The 16025-nt window shown below is 58.3% G+C and overlaps 2 protein-coding genes across 5 annotated transcripts in view; one reads left to right on the forward strand and one right to left on the reverse strand.

The window, feature by feature from the left end:
• Positions 1-5070, forward strand: part of AP2A2 (adaptor related protein complex 2 subunit alpha 2) — a 102721-nt gene extending 97651 nt beyond the window's left edge. For 3 of the 4 annotated variants that reach the window (XM_033204013.1, XM_033204011.1, XM_033204012.1), the window contains exons 18-22: positions 843-966; positions 1915-2031; positions 2143-2212; positions 2616-2750; positions 3353-5070. In XM_033204013.1, coding sequence (XP_033059904.1) covers positions 843-966; positions 1915-2031; positions 2143-2212; positions 2616-2750; positions 3353-3430 — 524 coding nt within the window. In that variant the 3' untranslated portion in view covers positions 3431-5070. The remainder of the gene's footprint in view (positions 1-842; positions 967-1914; positions 2032-2142; positions 2213-2615; positions 2751-3352) is intronic. The other variant, XR_004435635.1, reaches the window with a different exon arrangement.
• Positions 5071-5669: 599 nt separating this feature from the next.
• MUC6 (mucin 6, oligomeric mucus/gel-forming) overlaps positions 5670-16025 on the reverse strand; it is a 36258-nt gene continuing 25902 nt past the window's right edge. The window contains exons 33-37 of the mRNA XM_033205643.1: positions 11301-11702; positions 10480-10961; positions 8595-9975; positions 6741-6843; positions 5670-6461 (exon numbers count right to left, since the gene is read on the reverse strand). Coding sequence (XP_033061534.1) covers positions 6284-6461; positions 6741-6843; positions 8595-9975; positions 10480-10961; positions 11301-11702 — 2546 coding nt within the window. The 3' untranslated portion in view covers positions 5670-6283. The remainder of the gene's footprint in view (positions 6462-6740; positions 6844-8594; positions 9976-10479; positions 10962-11300; positions 11703-16025) is intronic.

The following is a 16025-nucleotide window of genomic DNA, read 5'->3' on the forward strand; positions in this document are numbered from 1 at the left end:
TTGACCAGAGACGGTGACACCTGGGGGTTTATGGTCCGAGACCTGAGTGAAGCAACATCGTCCTTGCCACTGGCTGGTCTGTGTTCATTTTAACGTGAACACGTTTTAATGCAGACCGTTCAAGCTGTTTCAAAGCAGTCATTAAAAATACACAGGTAGGATCACGTGTATTAAAGACTTCGCTGAGAATCCGGAGTGGAAGCTGACTCCTCCTGTGCCCCTCTTTAGGGGTCTCTCCCTCGGGGTCCGCTTGGCTGAAGGCAGCAGCGAGCCCAGCCGCTGAGTGGCCGGCAGCACATGACCCAGAGGCGGGAGAGGCCTGCACCCTGCTGCCTCCTGGACCCAGCTTTGCTGGTGTCACTCTTTCTTCAGGAGAGGCTGTAGGCAAACCCTTGTTTTCCAGCACGAAAACAACGCTGGTCCCAGCAAGGCGGGCTCTTTTCTGAGTCTCGCTGTCTCAGGAGCCTGCTATTCCCAGGATTCTTGAAGTTTTCCTGCCCTACTAAGCACCAGTTTCTGCTAACGGTGACAAAAATTGTGTGTGTAAGAACCAGAGCCGAGGCTCACAGAGTGAAAACAGAGAAGTAGAACAGCCAGTAGATAGTGTAAGCGACTTTTTAAAATGGAGGAGCCATTTTGGAAGCGTGAGAAGCAAACAGTGTTTTGAGGATTGTCTGGGTGGAAGGGTAGGGCCGGGTGGTGTGGCCGCCCCTTGACCTGTAGCTGGTGGTCCTGGAGCGTGGTGAGTGTGCGCCCTCCACGGGTCCTGCTGGGGCTCTAGCCCGGCCCGATTCCGCTTCTGCCGCTGGGGCTTTCTTGGCTGGATTCCTTAACGCACACACACCTGAACCTGCAGACCAAGCCCGTGGACCCAACTGTGGAGGGGGGTGCGCAGGTGCAGCAGGTGGTCAACATAGAGTGCGTGTCCGACTTCACGGAGGCGCCCGTCCTCAACATTCAGTTCAGGTAAGAGCCATCTGTGCACCCTGGGCCAAGAATTGTGTGGGCGCCTGAGCTGTGTGCCTGGGCTCCATGACTGTGCCCCATGTCCTTCCTGAGGGGACCCAGGGCATGCGGGTACTCATGGTGCATGGATGCGACCTGAGCTGTTGCTGCCCTCAGCTCTGCAGAGCGCAGAAAACAAGGGGAGGTGAAGCCCTGGGCTCCGGGACGGCAGGTGGCAGCTCCCACATGGGGTCTTGCTAGGATCTTTCTGGGCACAACGGGGCCTTACCTCATGGGGTAGCAGACAGGGCCCCACGCCACCTGCCCGGCTTGGTACCAGACAACAGCTGCGAGGTGAAGGCGGCTGGTTTCCTTCGGACCCTGGCCTGAGGGGTGCGTTTTTTGCGCAGTTGGACTCAGATCATACCACTTTGCTTAGTTTTTAAAAGCATAAGATTTTCCTGTTGCAACTGTTTGTTACTGTCACTTTTCAGTGGCTACAATAGCGTGTACATGGTCAGCCCGTACCCTGCTGGCTGTCTGCAAGGTTATGAATGTTGAGAAAAGCACACTTCCTAACATTAAAAATACAGAGAACTTAAGGATTGTATACTGTAGAATTTGGGGACATAGACATGCAAATTTTTGTTTCATTCTTTGTGCAAATGCCTTTGCCTTTTTGAAGAAAAAAAATCACACTATTTGCACAGACTTGGAGTTCTGGGAAACAGATAAGTGGGGAGAAGTGAGGCACAGGGGCATCCTGCCTGTGTACACGGCCCTGCCTATCCTGTCTGTGGGTGACACTGTACACTGAGCCACACATGATCTGTGGAGACTCAAGGCTCGGCTCCCCACGGTCTGGTGGGTGGCACTAGGTGGAGACGCTTCTCACTCCAGGCTCTTTCCCGGCCCCTGGGGCTCTCAGAGGAGGAGCTGACTGTCTCTTTCTGCTGCTGCTGCTGGCAGGTATGGGGGCACCTTCCAGAACGTGTCTGTGCAGCTGCCCATCACTCTCAACAAATTCTTCCAGCCGACAGAAATGGCTTCTCAGGATTTCTTTCAACGTTGGAAGCAGTTGAGCAAGTGAGAAACCTGTTGTCCTGTAGGGGTCGGGGGTGGGGATGGGGGTCATTTGAAAAGATGGGCTTTGGTCTCTGGCCTGGCTGAGAAACTTGCCTTTGCTGTTTCTCACAGTCCACAGCAGGAGGTGCAGAACATCTTCAAAGCAAAGCACCCAATGGACACAGAAGTCACCAAAGCCAAGGTAGGGCATCTGGAGGGACGGCCCGGGGGACACACTGCCCGCGACCCAGCGCCAGGGTCTGGAGGGACGGCCCTGGGGGATGCGCTGACCACAACCCAGCACCAGGGTCTGGAGGGACGTTGCTCGCGACCCAGTGCCAGGGTCTGGAGGGACAGCCCCGGGGGATGCGCTGCCCCTGACCCAGCACCAGGGTCTGGAGGGACGGCCCCGGGGGACACGCTGCCCGTGACCCAGTGCCAGGGTCTGGAGAGCCGTTGCCCGCGACCCAGCACCAGGGTCTGGAGGGACGGCCCCGGGGACACGCTGCCCGCGACCCAGCACCAGGGTCTGGAGGGATGGCCCTGGGGGACGTGCTGCCTGTGACCCAGCTCCAGGATCATCATTCTCCTGTTTCTTTGGACAGATCATTGGATTTGGTTCTGCACTTCTTGAAGAAGTTGATCCTAATCCTGCGAATTTCGTGGGAGCTGGAATCATCCACACGAAAACCACCCAGATCGGATGCCTGCTACGCCTGGAGCCGAACCTGCAAGCCCAGGTCAGGCCCTCAGGAAATGGCTGAACACACTTGAGTTGCTTTTTATTCTGGCACAATGTACATGGTGAGATGTGTAGCTCTTTAGTGCAGTTCGGTCAGTTTTGACAGATGTTGTGTGCCCGTTTAACCACCACCCTGTCAATACATGGTTGCGTCCCAGCCTCCCCACAGCTGGCCACCTGGAGCATCGTCCCGCCACAGAGCAGCCTGGCCCTGGGCGGTGGCTCTCCCAGCTGTTCCTCTCTGTCACTGCGTTGTTCCTTCTTGCCACGTCCCATTCTGTCGATAGACACCTGTCTCTGTTTCACTCGGGCGGCACCCAGGAATGTCGCTGCTGTCCGGGGCCTGTGTGTGGTTAGCGCTACAAGAAGCCGTGCCACTTCACACTCCCGCCAGCTACGTACGAGGCACCAGGCGCTCCCATGCCAGCCCTCAGTTTTCATGCTGACAGTGTGTGTGGTGCTCAGGCCTCTGCCGAGCTGTGGGTGCCTCCAGAGAGCGGTCCCTGGGCGTGGCCCACAGGGTTCTGCATGGCGGGTCCTGGACCCAAGGGCTGTGTGAGCCTTGGCATGCCCGCTGACCCGCTGTGCTCTCCGTTTCAGATGTACCGGCTCACGCTGCGGACGAGTAAGGAAGCTGTTTCTCAGAGATTATGTGAATTGCTGTCAGCGCAGTTTTAGTCTTGAGGATGGAGGACCAGGCTCGTGTGTCTCGCGTTGTCTTCGTCTGTGCCGTTTGTCTTCGTGGCCATCCTGTGATGAGCACCCCCGCTGCCCCAGACCTCTCCCCTTTGGGCTGGACAGGAACACACGTGTGTGGCTCAGGAAGAAAAGCTCAGCCTGGACTGCGGCAGCCTCGGCAGAAGGTGGATCTTGGGATCAGTTTTTATAAAAATCAAGATAGTTCTGTGGTTAAATCTACAAATTAAAGGGAAATTAGAAGTTGGCGTGAACGTGGCGTTTGTGGGAGTGTCACTGAGATGGCCCGTGCTGCCGCCCACCCCGCCTCGGAGCCTCTGGGAGCAGCGGTGCCGCTACATGTGGCGTGGGCTGAGCCTTGGTGTGTGGCCGTTCTGGTGGCTGCACACCTGGCATCGTCCTGGGCCCTTGGGAGGAGCACGGCCGCCCCTGGTTTTGCTGCAGTCCCAGCTGGACAGTTTTCCCAGGCAGGATTTTAATCTAGACTTTAGAAGCATTTGTATTTGTAATGACTTCTGGCAAAACCACGTGTCCTGGCTGGATGTAATTGTTTTCCCAGCTCCTGTTTGTGGAGGGTGTCTGTTATGCTCCTGCAGTCCCTGAGGCCTTAGATGTGCAGCCAGGGAAGGAGCGTCCTGCCGGCCCTGCGGGGCCCCCAGGACTCCAGGGTAAAGCGTGGGCTGGTGGCTTAGACTCAGGTGTGCTCGTCTCTCTCCTGTCAAGAGTGGGTGTTCCAGTGAGCTGAGATCCGGCCACTGCACTCCAGCCTGGGCGACAGAGTGAGACTCCGTCTCAAAAAAAAAAAAAAAAAAAAAGAGTGGGTGTCCCCAGGCCACGGTGCAGGCTTGAGTCCTTCCGCTGGCCCCATCCAGTCGTCCCTGGAGGGGCTGTGGAGGAGGGAAGCCTCCGTGTGGTCAGGAAGTGAAGGGGCCATTGGCCACACGCTGTGTGCCACCTGCGGCTTGTGTCTCACCTGTCGTCTGGACTCAGCACCCAGGCTGCACGTCTGACACCTGAGAGGCAAGAGAGTGGGGCTGGCCTAGGAGCCAAGGCTGGGGCCCTGTGCTCTGTCCCCAGGACGGTGGCCTTGTTTGTCCTAAACACACCCAGCACGGGTTCCGGCTTCCTGACATGCTGTGGAGGCAGGGAGGGTGGGTGGCCACATTGTGCTTGAGCCTGGCCCTCAGCCACCTGCTCTGCGGGTCCCTGGGGACCCATCAGGTCTCCACAGCTCCCCTGCAGTGTGTACAGCCCACGATGGCTGTGGCTCTCCTTCCAGCGTGTCGGACGTTGATCACAGGATAGCCATGTCGGTGGCGTGCGCCTCTCGGGCTGGCCCTTCTGGGTCTTGTGGTGCCAGGTGTCGTGACGCGCCACGCTGGGCTTGTGCTGCAGCTGGGTGGTGTGGCCCTCCTTCGTGTGTTCCAGCTGCTGGGCAGTGAGTGCTCTGCCCGTGTGCTGCGCCTGCCGGCTGCGTGTGCTGCCGTGGATCTCCTGCGTCCCTTGACCCCTCCCGCCATCAGAGGAAAGGCCGCTCCCCGAGGCACCGCTTCCCTGTGTGGCTGCAGGGCGGCCCTCAGTGTGGCACTCCTCGTCAAAGAAAAATAAAGGCTAGAACAGCACCCCAGATCGTGCGCTTTCTTTGGGGGGAAGCATCCCACATAACCCTCAGAGCTCCCCGGGGGCCGTGTGAGGCACAGACCCCAAGGTCCCTGGCCTGTGGGCCCACAGGCAGTGGGCATCAGAAAGTGACCTGCCCTTTGCTCTGCCAGTTTGATTCTGGGTGTGCGGTGGAATTTTTTGGGACTCAGGTCATGCGGGAACCCCTCCAGCCTGGCCTCAGGGCTCCCCGCGGTACAGTGTGTTGGGGTGCAGCCCAGGGCTCCTTCCTGGGGAATGGGCCTGCCAAACCACGTGGCTATGAGGAGGCTCCGTGGGGGATCCTCCTGTTGATCTGACTACAGAAGGGGCTCTCGGGCAGATGGGGGTGGCCCCTGGAGGACAGTGGGCTTCGCCAGAGATGGGACAGTCGTGGTGGAGGGAGGGCAGGGGGCCAAGGCCAGAGGCAGCTTCTTTTCCCAGCCCGGACCCTCCTGGGGGCAGCCCCGCCCAACCTCAGATCCCAGGGGCCCAAAGGGTGCAGGTGTGGGTCGGGTGCCTAATGTCTAAGGGACTGGGGAGAGGCAAAAGCAGTGCTCAAGTGCTCGGGGACCAGCCTCTGTGCCTTGACAAGAACCAGTTTATTTGGAGTCTCTGGCTGGGTGACGCCCTCTCCCGAGGTCAAGCTGCTGGGGACAGGTGTGGTGCTGGCGGGGGCCTTCTGCCTGGCTGGGAGCGGGAGTGGCTGCCCTGCCCTCACTGCCACCCTGTGCCCTCCCTGACTCTGGGGAGCTCCTCTTCTCTGTGTTGGTGGCTGCCTGGGCCTCTTGCCCCCATCTCAGCACAGGTTCCGACGGGTCTGGTCCAGCGCCTGCTCTGGCCTCATCTGCAGGGTTCTGGGCCCAGCAGGCCTGGGGCCAAGTTTAAGGGCTGGGAGGTGTTGGATGGCAGACGGGTGGTCGGGAGTGCCCTGTGTGCCTGGGAGGGTCCGTGGCCACTGCCTGCCTCAGTCCCTCTCTGCTGGCTCAGGGTCTGCAGGGGTGTGGTGGTCTGGGCCTCTGCTTGGCAGCCCCTCTCCCACTGGTGCCCCAGGTGAGCCACGGCTGGGGGCACTTGGGGGCCAGGCCTGGTGACCAGGAAAGCAGCTGCTGGCACAAGTGGGAAGGGGGCTGGTGGGTGTTTGTCCTGTCCGTCATCTGCAGTCCTTCAGCCCCAGGAGAGCAGGCAGCGACCCTGCTAGTCTCCACAGGCCACAGAGCTGCACTCGCAGCGGCTGAACACCTGCAGGGTGAGTACGAGCCACTGGCCAGGCGCGCTGGGGTCTGGGCAGGGCAGCTCCAGCTGCTGCTCATGGGAGTGGAGGGGGCGGCAGCAGCCGCAGTGGGCGTCCATCTGCTGGGTGATGGTGTTGAAACTGCCGAGAAGCCAAGACAGAGCAGGGTCATGGCTGCTGCGGGGGCATAAGGCCCCTCCCTCCCCAGGGCAGCTGCTCCACAGAGGCCTGGACCTCCCCGCTGAGCTCCCAGCTCACAGGGGCCCAAGGCCAGTGTTAGGCAGATGGAGCGCAGAGTGGCTAACCTGACGGGGCAGCAGGCACCTGGGTGGGGAGCCCGAACCTGCCCTGGCGCCTCTCTGAGGTGGGGTTGTGAGCACCTTGCTGGACATGGGGCAGGCCTCCCGCCTATGGACTCACCTGGCGGCAGAAATGCAGGTGCCCTCACAGCGGGTTACTGTCACGTTCGCCATGCACCCCTTGAACGTGATCTCCTCCTGCCGCTCCTGCACGCTGCAGACCCCTGGGAGCCGAGTGGACGGTCAGCAGCGCTCAGGGTGGACATGGAGCGAAGAGGGAGGGAAGCCCTGGCTAGAGAACGGGGTCCCCACCTGTCTCTGGACTCTCCTGCCCAAGGTGTGGTCTTCCCTTGTGGAGCCCCACAGAGCCCAGACCTCAGCCATACCCAAAGGCAAAGGCCAGCAGCATCCTAGTTTGTTTTTTCCCCTCAAAGTCGCTCTGCTGGAGTCCATCAAGGTAGAGAATTTTCTCAGTGGACTCAGCAGATACTGAGCCCTGGGCCTGTGTGAGCCACCCCTGGGCCCCAGCTTCCCTGATGCCCACCCCAGGCCTCGACACCCACCTGTGGGCATGGGTATCTCTGGTTGGCCGGACCCAGGACCTGCCGGGGGGCCGAGGACACCGTGTCAGTGACGCCAGAGAGGGGGACAGATGGTGTCGTGGGAGCTCCATGTGCCCCAGCTGGGGAGGAGGGAAGTGGAGCAGGCCCCGTGGTCTGGGCTCCTGGAAGGGGTGGGGTGGGGACCCGTGTGGAAGGCCCAGCCAGCCAGCCTCAGTGAGAGGCCTGGGCACGTGGCAGGCAGCACGGGGCAGGGTGGACTGATGCAGGCAGTGGCAGCATTGGCATTAGAAACCACCACTGCGGAGCGTGGGTTTAAAAGTGGAAAGGAGTCCGGGGGTAAAGGCTGGACTCTGCTGCCTGTGTGGCAGCCAGCTTCATTTCCTGGCCACAGAGAAGACAAGTCGCCTGGAACCTACCTGCCCGCTGCAGAGAGCTTTCTCCAGGAGGGGGCAGGACTATGTGTGCCTCCACAGGCCCTGCCGTCCCTAGCTGCCCTCCCCTCCCAGATGGTTCCTGCTCCCTCACCTCTGCTTTTTGGGGTCACCTCCCCAGTTACAGCTTGCACCCAAGTCCTGGTCTCAGGGAGGGACCCAAACCGAGATTCCCTCAGCCTGCAGCAACGAGCTGCTACCCACGTGAGAGACCACAAAGCCAGCCGTGGCGTTGCCACCTGGTGGAGGTCGATGCATGTGAGGGACCCAGTTCCTGGGTGGTTGCTGTGAGAGGAACACCCAGGAGGGAAGGGAGGGACATCCCTGGAACGTGAGGTTAGGTGGACGTGGACGAGGCCTGAGGCGTGTTCTGTCTCCAGGCGTCCCATGGCCTGGGGAGCAGTGGACTCGCTCATAGGCATGAGACCAAGTGGAGGCTGGGAGGAGCCGTGGCCCAGAGAATTGGCATGAGTACCAAGGAGCAGGCGCCCTGGTTGCCAGGTCCAGCTTCACCTTCAACAGGTCCTTCGGGGCGAGGCAGGGGCTGTGCCGGACTTTTATGTCTTTCTCTGCACTTGGAGGAAGGGCTGTGCTGCTTGAACCCTGGGGTCCGGCCAGCCCTGATATCCTCTGAGCACCCAAAGGGGCAGCTGGGGAAGGCTTTTGGCAGATATCACTCTGAGGGGAGGCCAGGAGTGCAGCAGTGACCGGGGCATGAGTGAGCCAGTGCAGGGAAAGGTCAAGGTTAGCTGGGGAAGGGCCAACGGGGAGGCCGGGCACTTGCTTGGCCAAGAAAGCGTTGGCATAGGGGGTGCCCAAGAGAGGGGAGGGGAAAAACCCGTCAGGTGTGTAGGGAAGGTGGGGAACAGGTATGTGGTCCTGGGATCATAGGACCATGAGGGGTAAACTGAGGCAGTGGCTGCCTGGGAGTCACGACCACAGAGGTGAGGCCAGTAGGAGGGCCACAGAGATGCCACTTACCAGGTGAGGTGGGCGTAGGTGTCCCGAGAGAAGATACCGGGGCAGAAGCAGGGGCGCTTCCATGTGCAGTGAGGGAGCTGGTCAGGAACTGCGTGGTAGGCAGTGAGGTGGGACCAGGGTGCCTGGTGGTAAGGTTGGTGACTGGAGAGCTGGGGATACCCGTCACCCCCCAGGTGAGTGACACAAAGCCTGACGTGGGAACTCGGGTGGTGAGAGAAGTGGACTGCGAGGTGGTGGACTGAGAGGAGAAGGCAGGGGCGGTGTGGGTGCTGGCCGTGGTCCTGGGCGTGGACGGAAATGCAGTGGTGCTGGAGGCTGGGTGACTGGATGGGGTGGGAGACACAGTAAGAGTGGATATGGGGAGTAGAGCAGAGAGGGTGAAAGAAGAGGAGATAGTGTTGGGGAGAGAGGCCCTAATGGTGGTAGAGGCAGCTGGAGAAGAAGGAAAAAGAGGAGATGCAGACCCTGATGCAGTCGTGGGATGAGTGAAGAACGAGTGTGAGCTCGAGCTCAGGGTAGAGGAGTGCACGGGGGCGGACACGACAGAGAAAGATGTACCAGCTGAAGATGAAGTCTGGGGAGAGGAGTGGGAGGAGGGTACATGAGAAGAAACAGAAGACTGGGCAGAAGGAGTGGGAGAAAATGAGGAGGACAGCTGAGTAGTTGTAGAAACAGGAGTGGTTGCAGAACTCAAGTCGGGGAGTTGTGTGGTGGCAGAAGGTGGTGACGGTGGCCTTGAGCTAGAGTTCTGGGGCCGCCACGAGGAGGAAGATAAGAAGGAAGAAGAGGCTGTGGTTGTGCTGAATGAGCTGTGGGCTTGGCTGGTCCCACTGGTAGTCACTGTCATTGGTGGGGCTGTGTGGGTGGACCCTGTGGCCTTGACCGTTGTCGATGGAGAAATGGTGCCTGTTGGCATTGAAGGGATGGAGGAGAAAGTGGACATCTGCGGGTGGGTAGGAGTGATGACTATGTGAGTAGTTGGAGTCACCAAGGAGGTGGAGAAAGGTGGAACGTGAGTGGGAAGTGTGGTCTGAGGGGGTGATGGGGTTGGATAGGTAGTGGTGGTCTGGAAGGATGTTGCAGTGATAGGACCTGTGGAAGAGACGGGATTGCTCCCCGTAGGTGGGGAGTGTGTGGTGAAGGGTGTGGGTAGCCTGCTGCTGGTGGCCAAGGTGGTGTGGGCCACAGGGGTGCCGGTTCCTGTAGTTGTGGGGTTGGGGGTGATGGTGGTAGAAGTTGGGGTGACTTCAGGATGGTGTGTGGAGGAAGAGTGTGAATGTAGGGATGTAGAGGTTTTGGCTGTGCTGAATGAGCTCAGGGCTTGGCTGGTCCCACTGGTGGTTGCCGTCATTGGTGGGGCTGTGTGGGTGGACCCTGTGGCCTCGACTGTTGTCGGTGGAGAAATGGTGCCTATTGGCACTGAGTGAATGGAGGAGGAAGTGGATATCTGCACGTGCGTAGGGGTGATGACTGTGTGAGTAGTTGGAGTCACCAAGGAGGTGGAGAAAGGTGGAACGTGAGTGGGAAGTGTGGTCTGAGGGGGTGATGGGGTTGGATAGGTAGTGGTGGTCCTGAATGATGTTGCAGTCATAGGACCTGTGGAAGAGACGGGACGGCTCTCTCTAGGTGGGGAGTGTGTGGTGAAGGGTGTAGGTGGCTTGCTGCTGGTGGCCAAGGTGGTGTGGGCCACAGGGGTGCCGGTTCCTGTACTGGTGGGATTGGAGGTGATGGTGGTAGAAGTTGGGGTGACTTCAGGATGGTGTATGGAAGAAGTGTGTGAATGTAGGGATGTAGAGGTTTTGGCTGTGCTGAATAAGCTCAGGGCTTGGCTGGTCCCACTGGTGGTTGCCGTAATTGGTGGGGCTGTGTGGGTGGAAGCTGTGGCCTTGACTGTTGTTGGTGGAGAAATGGTGGCTGTTGGCATTGAATGGATGGAAGCAGAAGTGGACATCTGTGTTTGGGTAGGTGTGATGACTGTGTGAGTAGTTGGAGTCACCAAGGAGGTGGAGAAAGGTGGAACGTGAGTGGGAATTGTGGTCTGAGGGGGTGATGGGGTTGGATAGGTAGTGGTGGTCTGGAAGGATGTTGCAGTGATAGGACCTGTGGAAGAGACGGGAGTGCTCCCTGTAGGTGGGGAGTGTGTGGTGAAGATTGTGGGTAGCCTGCTGCTGGTGGCCAAAGTGGTGTGGGCCACAGGGGTGCCGGTTCCTGTACTGGTGGGATTGGGGGTGATGGTGGTAGAAGTTGGGGTGACTTGAGGATGGTGTGTGGAAGAAGTGTGTGAATGTAGGGGTGTAGAGGTTTTGGCTGTGCTGAATGAACTGTGGGCTTGGCTGTTCCCATTGGTGGTTGTCGTCATTGGTGGGGCTGTGTGGGTGGACCCTGTGGCCTCGACTGTTGTCGGTGGAGAAATGGTGCCTATTGGCACTGAGTGAATGGAGGAGGAAGTGGATATCTGTGCGTGCGTAGGGGTGATGACTGTGTGAGTAGTTGGAGTCACCAAGGAGGTGGAGAAAGGTGGAACGTGAGTGGGAAGCGTGGTCTGAGGGGGTGATGGGGTTGGATAGGTAATGGTGGTCCTGAATGATGTTGCAGTCATAGGACCTGTGGAAGAGATGGGACTGCTCTCTCTAGGTGGGGAGTGTGTGGTGAAGGGTGTAGGTGGCTCGCTGCTGGTGGCCAAGGTGGTATGGGCCACAGGGGTGCCAGTTCCTGTACTGGTGGGATTGGAGGTGATGGTGGTAGAAGTTGGGGTGACTTCAGCATGGTGTATGGAAGAAGTGTGTGAATGTAGGGATGTAGAGGTTTTGGCTGTGCTGAATGAGCTCAGGGCTTGGCTGGTGCCACTGGTGGTTGCCGTAATTGGTGGGGCTGTGTGGGTGGACGCTGTGGCCTTGACTGTTGTTGGTGGAGAAATGGTGGCTGTTGGCATTGAATGGATGGAAGCAGAAGTGGACATCTGTGTTTGGGTAGGTGTGATGACTGTGTGAGTAGTTGGAGTCACCAAGGAGGTGGAGAAAGGTGGAACGTGAGTGGGAAGTGTGGTCTGAGGGTGTGATGGGGTTGGATAGGTAGTGGTGGTCTGGAAGGATGTTGCAGTGATAGGACCTGTGGAAGAGACAGGACTACTCTCTGTTGGTGGGGAGTGTGTGGTGAAGGGTGTGGGTAGCCTGCTGCTGGTGGCCGAGGTGGTGTGGGCCACAGAGGTGCTGGTTCCTGTACTGGTGGGGTTGAGGGTGATGGTGGTAGAAGTTGGGGTGACTTCAGGATAGTGTGTGGAGGAAGTGTGTGAATGTAGGGGTGTAGAGGTTTTGGCTGTGCTAAATGAGCTGTGTGCTTGGCTGGTCCCACTGGTGGTCGCCGTTATTGGTGGGGCTGTGTGAGTGTACCCTGTAGCTTTGACAATTGTCGATGGAGGAATGGTGCCAGTTGGCGTTGAGTGGATGGAGGAGGAAGTGAACACCTGTGCGTGGGTAGGGGTGATGACTGTGTGAGTACTTGGAGTCACCAAGGAGGTGGAGAAAGGTGGAACGTGAGTGGGAAGTGTGGTCTGAGGGTGTGATGGGGTTGGATAGGTAGTGGTGGTCTGGAAGGATGTAGCAGTGATAGGACCTGTGGAAGAGACGGGACTGCTCTCTGTAGGTGGGGAGTGTGTGGTGAAGGTTGTGGGTAGCCTGCTGCTGGTGGCCGAGGTGGTGTGGGCCGTGGGCGTGCTGGTTCCTGTACTGGTGGGGTTATGGGTGATGGTGGTAGAAGTTGGGGTGACTTCAGGGTGGTATGTGGAAGAAGTTTGTGAATGTAGGGATGTAGGGGTTTTGGCTGTGCTGAATGAACTCGGGGCTTGACTGGTCCCACTGGTGGTCACTGTCATTGGTAGGGCTGTGTGGGTGGATCCTGTAGCCTTGACCGTTGTTGGTGGAGGAATAGTGCCTGTTGGCGTGGAGTGGATGGAGGTAGAAGTGGACCTCTGTGCATGGGTAGGGGTGATGACTGTGTGAGTAGTTGGAGTCACCAAGGAGGTGGAGAAAGGTGGAACGTGAGTGGGAAGTGTGGTCTGAGGCTGTGATGGGGATGGATAGGTAGTGGTGGTCTTGAAGGATGTTGCAGTCATAGGACCTGTGGAAGAGACGGGAGTGCTCTCTGTAGGTGGGGAGTGTGTGGTGAAGGGTGTGGGTAGCCTGCTGCTGGTGGCCGAGGTGATGTGGGCTACAGGGGTGCCGGTTCCTGTAGTGGTGGGTTTGGGGATGATGGTGGTAGAAGTTGGGGTGACTTCAGAATGGTGTGTGGAAGAAGTTTGTGAATGTAGGGATGTAGAGGTTTTGGCTGTGCTGAATGAGTTCGGGGCTTGGCTGGTCCCACTGGTGGTAGCTGTCGTTGTGGGGCTGTGTGCGTGGATGCTGTGGCCTTGACTGTTGTCACTGGAGGAATGGTGCCTGTTGGCCCTGAGGTGATGGAGGAGGAAGTCAACACCTGTGCGTGGGTAGGGGTGATGACTGTTTGAGTACTTGGAGTCACCAAGGAGGTTGAGAGAGGTGGAACGTGAGTGGGAAGTGTGGTCTGAGGGTGTGATGGGGTTGGATAGGTAGTGGTGGTCTGGAAGGATGTTGCAGTCATAAGACCTGTGGAGGAGATGGGACTGCTCCCTGTAGGTGGGGAGTGTGTGGTGAAGGGTGTAGGTGGCTTGCTGCTGGTGGCCGAGGTGGTGTGGGGCACAGGGGTGCCGGTTCCTGTACTGGTGGGATTGGGGGTGATGGTGGTAGAAGTTGAGGTGACTTGAGGATGGTGTGTGGAGGAGGTGTGTGAATGTAGGATTGTAGAGGTTTTGGCTGTGCTGAATGAGCTGTGGGCTTGGCTGGTCCCACTGGTGGTTGCTGTCGTTGGTGGGGCTGTGTGGGTGGACCCTGTGACTTTGACCGTTGTTGGTGGAGTAATGGTGCCTATTGGCACTGAGTGGATGGAGGAGGAAGTGGACCTCTGTGCGTAGGTAAGGGTGATGACAGTGTGAGTAGTTGGAGTCACCAAGGAGGTGGAGAAAGGTGGAACGTGAGTGGGAAGTGTGGTCTGAGGGTGTGATGGGGTTGGATAGGTAGTGGTGGTCTGGTAGGATGTTGCAGTGATGGGACCTGTGGAAGAGACGGGAGTGCTCTCTGTAGGTGGGGAGAGTGTGGTGAAGGTTGTGGGTAGCCTGCTGCTGGTGGCCGAGGTGGTGTGGGCCACGGGGGTGCTGGTTCCTGTAGTGGTGGGTTTGGGGGTGATGGTGGTAGAAGTTGGGGTGACTTCAGGATGGTGTGTGGAAGAAGTGTGTGAATGTAGGGAAGTAGGGGTTTTGGCTGTGCTGAATGAACTTGGGACTTGGCTGGTCCCACTAGTGGCCACCGTCATTGGTAGGGCTGTGTGGGTGGACCCTGTAGCCTTGACCGTTGTTGGTGGAGGAATGATGCCTGTTGGCGTAGAGTGGATGGAGGTAGAAGTGGACCTCTGTGCATGGGTAGGGGTGATGACTGTGTGAGTAGTTGGAGTCACCAAGGAGGTGGAGAAAGGTGGTACGTGAGTGGGAATTGTGGTCTGAGGGTGTGATGGGGTTGGAGAGGTAGTGGTGATCTTGAAGGATGTTGCAGTCATAGGACCTGTGGAAGAGACGGGAGTGCTCTCTGTAGGTGGGGAGTGTGTGGTGAAGGGTGTGGGTAGCCTGCTGCTGGTGGCCGAGGTGATGTGGGCTACAGGGGTGCCGGTTCCTGTAGTGGTGGGTTTGGGGGTGATGGTGGTAGAAGTTGGGGTGACTTCAGAATGGTGTGTGGAAGAAGTTTGTGAATGTAGGGATGTAGAGGTTTTGGCTGTGCTGAATGAGTTCGGGGCTTGGCTGGTCCCACTGGTGGTAGCTGTCGTTGGTGGGGCTGTGTGCGTGGATGCTGTGGCCTTGACTGTTGTCACTGGAGGAATGGTGCCTGTTGGCCCTGAGGTGATGGAGGAGGAAGTCAACACCTGTGCGTGGGTAGGGGTGATGACTGTTTGAGTACTTGGAGTCACCAAGGAGGTTGAGAGAGGTGGAACGTGAGTGGGAAGTGTGGTCTGCGGGTGTGATGGGGTTGGATAGGTAGTGGTGGTCTGGAAGGATGTTGCAGTCATAGGACCTGTGAAGGAGATGGGACTGCTCCCTGTAGGTGGGGAGTGTGTGGTGAAGGGTGTAGGTGGCTTGCTGCTGGTGGCCGAGGTGGTGTGGGGCACAGGGGTGCCGGTTCCTGTACTGGTGGGATTGGGGGTGATGGTGGTAGAAGTTGGGGTGACTTGAGGATGGTGTGTGGAGGAAGTGTGTGAATGTAGGGATGTAGAGGTTTTGGTTGTGCTGAACGAGCTCAGGACTTGGCTGGTCCCACTGGTGTTTGCTGTCGTTGGTGGGGCTGTGTGGGTGGACCCTGTGACCTTGACCGTTGTCGATGGAGGAATGGTGCCTATCGGCACTGAGTGGATGGAGGAGGAAGTGGACATCTGTACGTGGGTAGGAGTGATGACAGTGTGAGTAGCTGGAGTCACCAAGGAAGTGGAGAAAGGTGGAACGTGAGTGGGAAGTGTGGTCTGAGGGTGTGATGGGGTTGGATAGGTAGTGGTGGTCTGGAAGGATGTAGCAGTGATAGGACCTGTGGAAGAGACGGGAGTGCTCTCTGTAGGTGGGGAGTGTGTGGTGAAGGTTGTGGGTAGCCTGCTGCTGGTGGCCGAGGTGGTGTGGGCCGTGGGGGTGCTGGTTCCTGTACTGGTGGGGTTATGGGTGATGGTGGTAGAAGTTGGGGTGACTTCAGGGTGGTATGTGGAAGAAGTTTGTGAATGTAGGGATGTAGGGGTTTTGGCTGTGCTGAATGAACTTGGGACTTGGCTGGTCCCACTAGTGGCCACCGTCATTGGTAGGGCTGTGTGGGTGGACCCTGTAGCCTTGACCGTTGTTGGTGGAGGAATGGTGCCTGTTGGCGTGGAGTGGATGGAGGTAGAAGTGGACCTCTGTGCATGGGTAGGGGTGATGACTGTGTGAGTAGTTGGAGTCACCAAGGAGGTGGAGAAAGGTGGTACGTGAGTGGGAATTGTGGTCTGAGGGTGTGATGGGGATGGATAGGTAGTGGTGATCTTGAAGGGTGTTGCAGTCATAGGACCTGTGGAAGAGACGGGAGTGCTCTCTGTAGGTGGGGAGTGTGTGGTGAAGGGTGTGGGTAGCCTGCTGCTGGTGGCCAAGGTGATGTGGGCTACAGGGGTGCCGGTTCCTGTAGTGGTGGGTTTGGGGGTGATGGTGGTAGAAGTTGGGGTGACTTCAGAATGGTGTGTGGAAGAAGTTTGTGAATGTAGGGATGTAGAGGTTTTGGCTGTGCTGAATGAGTTCGGGGCTTGGCTGGTCCCACTGGTGGTAGCTGTCGTTGGTGGGGCTGTGTGCGTGGATGCTGTGGCCTT

The sequence above is a fragment of the Trachypithecus francoisi genome, unplaced genomic scaffold (assembly GCF_009764315.1).
Source record: "Trachypithecus francoisi isolate TF-2019V2 unplaced genomic scaffold, Tfra_2.0 Lachesis_group8, whole genome shotgun sequence".
Taxonomy (NCBI): Eukaryota; Metazoa; Chordata; class Mammalia; order Primates; family Cercopithecidae; genus Trachypithecus; species Trachypithecus francoisi.